The sequence below is a fragment of the Salvelinus namaycush genome, chromosome 2, assembly GCF_016432855.1.
Source record: "Salvelinus namaycush isolate Seneca chromosome 2, SaNama_1.0, whole genome shotgun sequence".
NCBI classification, from domain to species: Eukaryota; Metazoa; Chordata; class Actinopteri; order Salmoniformes; family Salmonidae; genus Salvelinus; species Salvelinus namaycush.
In genome coordinates, this window is record NC_052308.1 from 21,626,225 (window position 1) to 21,632,224 (window position 6,000).

A 6,000-nucleotide genomic window follows, 5' to 3' on the forward strand; every position below is an offset into this window, starting at 1 on the left:
CATAATATATGTTTTCTTTGTGGAAGTAGTTGTGGAATGATTCAGTAGGCTGTATGCAGATATAAGAGGAGGCATATGTGTTAGATCTAGATTTATCTCTGGATGGTTTTCACACATTCTGTGAACCAGCTGCTGGCTTCTCCCCTTTTTATTATTATGAATTGGCCACGTGGTTTTTCTGACTCACAAAAGACAACAGCACAAGCAATGTAAAAAAAAAAAGCCTACACAATTTGTGGCCCCTTGTCTGCCGTCATGGAAACAAGGATTAGGTTTGCGTTGCTGGTGTGCAGAGTATGGAAACAATCTGCATGAGGATGTCAGGCATTGTCTTTGGGTACATTTTCATTTGAAGGGGATTTTAAAGGCTGTGATCTTAATTAAATCTCAACTGATCCAAATAATGCATCTGAAGGCACGCAGGGTTGCGTAATGGTGCTGAGCTGATAAACCATAAATCGCGGGCACACGGAGGTACACAGGATGAGAAGAGGGGGTAGCACCCACTGGGTCTGGGACAAGGTGAATGGGCTGGTGAATGGTGCTATTGTAGGCACTAGAGTTGTCATCTCCTGTTTTAATTTTGTGTCTCAACCTAGCGTGGTAAGTGCTTGAAAGGTCAGAAAGAGTGACAAGATATGTTATCAGTGAAAATGGAATGGAAAGCCTCATAAAAAAAGATATAATTTATGATCAAAAGTATGTTGGATTTCAGGGCTTAGAGTTTTTGAAGAAGTCGTTTTTTATCACTCACTTTGAAACATAAGTCAGATACTTGTATACAGGTGTATAGTGTCCATATTTTATTATCACATCATTTTAGTGCAATCTCTATCAGTGAATACAGTGGAACATAAAGACAAACTGAAAGAAATCATCCTTTTATTCAGTAATATGCTCTTACTACAGCCAACTACAGGAAATTGTGTGTGTGTGTGTGTGTGTGTGTGTGTGTGTGTGTGTGTGTGTGTGTGTGTGTGTGTGTGTGTGTGTGTGTGTGTGTGTGTGTGTGTGTGTGCACGCATGTGTCAGGGTGGGGGCCATTGCACTGGGCACCTGCAGTGGCGGCTGCCCAGAGTGTGGGAAAGAGATGACACCACTCAGCTCTACTGTTATTGTTGGGGTGAGAGGCTCGCTCACTTCCCCGTGTAGTTTGTTTGTTTTACGGAACGCTGGCCCAGCTTTGCTGAAAACTTGTTTGTTTGTGGTTTAAAAGTTAATTAAAATGCAATCTTGAGTTTTGTTTTTACAGTTGTTGCGTATCGTTTCAATCCCCCCGCAGAATATATATAGCAAATGGGCAGAAAATATGTCGGTGATTATCCAGTTTATCTGAACTGTAAACTTTTTTAAAGCAGCTTGAATTTGGATGACAGAGAGGAATTAGATTAGCCAAACCAGGATGGGTAACGTTAGCTCTGTCTCCTTGTGTTCTTTGTCATGCATGTTGTAGTCTGGGACTACATACATTGGTTATTGTGAGATTATTATTATTATTATGATTATTATTATTATTATATTTGTTTGATAGTAATACACACAAATACACCAAAAATACAATATAAGAAACAGTCTTTGGTTGATCCTTTTTTTCCATCAGAGAAAACATGCTTGACATATTCTCTAAACCGCTATCCACCTTCAATATTTCAATAAACCTGAACAATGAGGAATGAGTAATTCATTCCGATCTTGTCGAAGACTAATTATGTTCATGCATCACTTCAATACAATGCCTCCCGTGAAATACTCCTTTCGGAGACATTTTCATGCTGGAGATTATACGCTATTCAAGACGGAGCGCCATTACTATTCAAATGTCTCAGGCCAAGGTAAACCAACAGCATCAAACAGGCCTCTGATTTCTCAAGGGTTTGTTATTTTCTACTTCTCCATTCTATTTGATGTCCTTACAAAACAAGATCACACCAGGGAGAAAGATATAAAAAATGTTTAAAAATATTCTTCATCTAACCTGGTCCTTCATGGCTAGTTTAATTTCAGCGATGGTCTCATTGAAGTTGGCTTGTTTTTCGTTTTTCTATTCTCCTTAATTGCCCCTGTATCACCAGGAGGGAGGCTAGCTTCATGTCTCATGCTTGGGTCTGCTTCCCCTCTCTCTCTCTCTCTCTCTCTCTCTCTCTCTTTCTCTCTCTCTCTCTCGCTCTCTTTCTCTCTCGCTCTCTGTCTCTCTCTCACCACGCTTTGACCTTTGGCTTCTGGGGGAACGCTGGTTGAAGAGCGTCTTCATTAAGTGTGAATCAGTGAATTCCCGACGTCGTCAGATGTGTGGCCGATGTTTCCTCATTAGAATATCATTTCCATGCTTGTTCTCGGTGGTGACGCACAAAGAGAAGTTGGCGTAGTGTACTTTAAAGGCAGCAGAGGCTCCCATCACTGTGTGCTGTGGCCTACCTTCACTCTGAACATGCTCCTGCTCTGTTCTCCAGGCAGCACGGCATCAGACGCTGCCTGGTACACTAACCTCTCTCAGTCAAAGAAAAATGCGTTGTTTGAGGATAAAGTGTAGTAAATATATTCTATTTTTGACATGTGGCTAGCCTGTTGTTAGTTCAGCTGCCGTTTTAATAATGACAGATACATGAGCTATTACTGCTGTATTTGGATTGTACTGTGACAATTCAAACTGTCACAGTTTGCATATTTGATTAAAAATATTCTTATAATTTTTTTTATATCGTTGTAATTACGTACTGTACAACCATGCGCTACAATTTATTGAGCATACATACTGTATGGACTTTAAGTGCCTGTGTGTGCATGTTTGAGTTTTTGAATGCTTATGTGTGTGTGTGATTGTGTTAGTTACTCACACTGCAGCTGTGTGAGAATGTTCCAGGTTTAATGTTTATATACGCGAGGCACCTGGAGAGTACCACACCTTACTGAAATTCATAAACGTCAGCTGTTTCTGGCATGCCCAGAATGTCTTCTTTTTCACACCCACATATTGGTGTACAAGTAGCTGCCCAAAGAAACTCTCCTAGTATTAGTTCTCTGTGAATTATCCAGACCGACAGAGAATTCTCCCTCAGACTCTCTTCAGATGTACATATATTTCTGTGCATCATCTGGAGTCGTGATGTTAACCAGAAATAAGTGAGTATGCCATATGGAGAGCGTTCTAAATGGAGAGTGGCGTCTTGTGTTTGTGTTAAATAGGCATGATACACCAGCCAGCGGCCACATTTTTCAGTTAAAGTGCTCCTTCCCCTCAATAGCCCCCTGTCTCAGTCAGATTTTCACTCATTCAACACACTGGATTAAATGGTAGTAGTTACAATGATCAATAGGTAAGAACCGTACATTCCTTCTTGCTGCTAATGACCTCAGTAGTAATGTGTAATAAAATGTGGGCTGTAATAGCCGATTGCCGGGGCTCAGCCTGCCGTCCCTTGGTGTCTAGGGGTAGTTACAGTGGACCAGACCCCCCTTCCATGACAAAGAAAGGTGTGAGGCTGCTTGAACCAGAGGATGTGCTGCTCAAGGTGTAAAAATAATGAAATTAATTTAATGAAATTCCAATCCAATTTGTAATGAAATTGTCAGTTATTAAGTGTGAAATGGTGTAAAATGTGTAAAAAGTGTTAATTCTATTTTTCTACGCTGGATCTTTATGTTAGACTCTATAAAACATGTACTATCAAAGATGCATAATACAAATGGTTAACTACATGTGAAAATAACCCTGGTTACATTTACTGCCCTAACATGACAATAAAAGTAGAGCATGTCAAATCTAAAGTAGATAGTTTTACTAATGTAATGTAATGTAAAGCATCAAAGAAGATCCATTATTATTTATCCTTGGTGTGTGAGGTAATTGTTAGTGGTGCTGAGGCAGTTCTATATCTATCGCATCACGTAAAGGGCTTATACTGTAGCGAGACATGTTGCCCGGTTGACCTTCAAAATAGTTGATCAAAATGAGTGATGCTGAGAAAAAAGGACATCAGTGCATAATGACTGTGAAATTAGGAACGGGGGTCTTGGCTATGCAAATGACAGGACAAGCCATGTGAAAAAGTCAAGATGGACTGCATATTAAGACATAATACAGGAGGAATTCATATAGCATTTTCATCCTCTCGTCGCCTCCCACTGAAAAGGAGAAATGTTAAGTGCGTTGGGTCCTGGGTGGTGCGTGACCTCCTCGAGTTTCCCCTACAGGAGGACAAAACATCTCTAATCTCGCAGCGCGGAGCAGCTCTCAATGAGGTTTACAGAGAGCGTCAGCGCCACCGCGTCCTGTTTGACGCTACTACACTTTCCAGTGCCGTGAGAGTACAAGCTGCTCATTATGACCCATTTAGTTTTTGTTTTCTGTTCTAGTGGGGGACATGATTCAGGTGATATGCATGCAGCGTGTACCAGCGAACGCCTCTCCTGCTAGATAGATTGGAAACAGCTAAATGACATTCAGAGATGCATGGACATTTCAAAGGTCCGTCATTAGCTATGAGGTCACAGTACAATTTGGGTAACCTTGGTGAAGACTGACTGTCAGCTCTAATGTCCGCTCTATCAGCCGGCGACATCAGCCTCAGAGACGCAGAGCACGGGTTTACCACACATACACACACACCGCGACATGTTAACAGTTGCAAATGTGAGACGGCTATCAAGTACATCTCAGTAGCTGTTTGTCACTAAGATGTCAGTGAAAAGGGCTTTTAATGGTATGGCACATCACAGCAGTGAGTGGCAGCATCCAGACACTCTGAGAAGCCACAAAGCCGCCGGAGCAATTAAGGCAGCCTGACAACTGTGGGGAACTGTGGGGTTCTTTCAGTGTCATAACAAATCACTTGTTTTGAAGAGTCATCCACTCACACCTTTCTGTTGGAGTTAGTTAGGGGCCTGTGTCAGTATGTGTGTCCTCCTCCTGTCATGGCGCCGCAGCTTTATTTGTACATTAAATAAATTGCCGTTGACAATATTCTAATGAAATGACATGGTTTATGTACACAGGTTCGTTGTAGCCTACAGTGTGTGGCCTATCTTTGCATTTGCTGGTGTAGTAGCAGATCACCTCAACAGAAACAATCAAACCTTGGACAGCCTGTTAGTGTTAGGTTGTGTGTGTCTGTCTGGACAGGGCTGTTGTGCTGAAGGTCGGGGGGGGCTGTTGTAGAGTTTCCACAGGCTTACTGCAGGCCATCTCCTGTCATTACTCCTGTGTCTAGTATCGTGTCATTACTGCTCAGGGGGTGTAGCATCTCTTGCTGTGATGACACTCCAGGTGATTTCTCCAGTACAGACCAGAGGGGTTGAGGATTTATCCTGGGCTCTCATTTCAGTGGCTGTTATAGTGTGTGTAACTCCTGACAAGTGGTCTGGTTGAGCTGCTGTAGTCTATACTGTCTCTGCTTGTTGTCCTCCAGCTCACTTTCTTTGCTGTGGTCATATAGTCCTATAAAACATGTATCCTGGCTATGTCAGTCATATACCACACCACTGTCTCAGTAGACCAGGTTAGTGACTGCTCTGCCCACCCCCCCCCCCCCCCCCCACTCTCTCTCTCTCTCATAGGTTCCAGTGTCAGTGGCTATGATGACACCCCAGGTAATAACGCCTCAGCAGATGCAGCAGATACTCCAGCAGCAGGTCCTGAGCCCTCAGCAGCTCCAGGTGCTCCTGCAGCAGCAACAGGCCCTCATGTTACAACAGGTAAACACACGGGACATTCATACTGTCCATAAAACACATCAACATCCTCACACCAACCACCATACTGTACACTGGCGTTCCTTCTGAACATCTGACTCTATCAAATAGAGAACAGCCAGAGTGCTGAAAGTATCCCCGCGGCCCACTGCTGAGTTTAGCTTGGCCCTGATTGATTGGTTGGTGAGCTGTCACTCAGACGTAGCTCCCATGTCTTTTGCAGCAGCAAATCCAAGAGTTCTACAAGAAGCAGCAGGAACAGCTCCACCTCCAGCTCCTCCAGCAGCAACATGCGGGCAAGCAGAGTAAAGA

The 6,000-nt window shown here is 43.0% G+C and overlaps 1 protein-coding gene across 9 annotated transcripts in view; it reads left to right on the forward strand.

The window, feature by feature from the left end:
- LOC120060082 (forkhead box protein P1-B-like) overlaps positions 1-6,000 on the forward strand; it is a 236,240-nt gene that overhangs the window by 179,716 nt on the left and 50,524 nt on the right. For 7 of the 9 annotated variants that reach the window (XM_039009214.1, XM_039009198.1, XM_039009147.1 and 4 more), the window contains 2 exons: positions 5,554-5,691; positions 5,912-6,000. The exon at positions 5,912-6,000 is cut by the window's right edge and continues 1 nt beyond it. In XM_039009214.1, coding sequence (XP_038865142.1) covers positions 5,554-5,691; positions 5,912-6,000 — 227 coding nt within the window. The remainder of the gene's footprint in view (positions 1-5,553; positions 5,692-5,911) is intronic. The other 2 variants (XM_039009205.1, XM_039009190.1) reach the window with 1 other exon arrangement.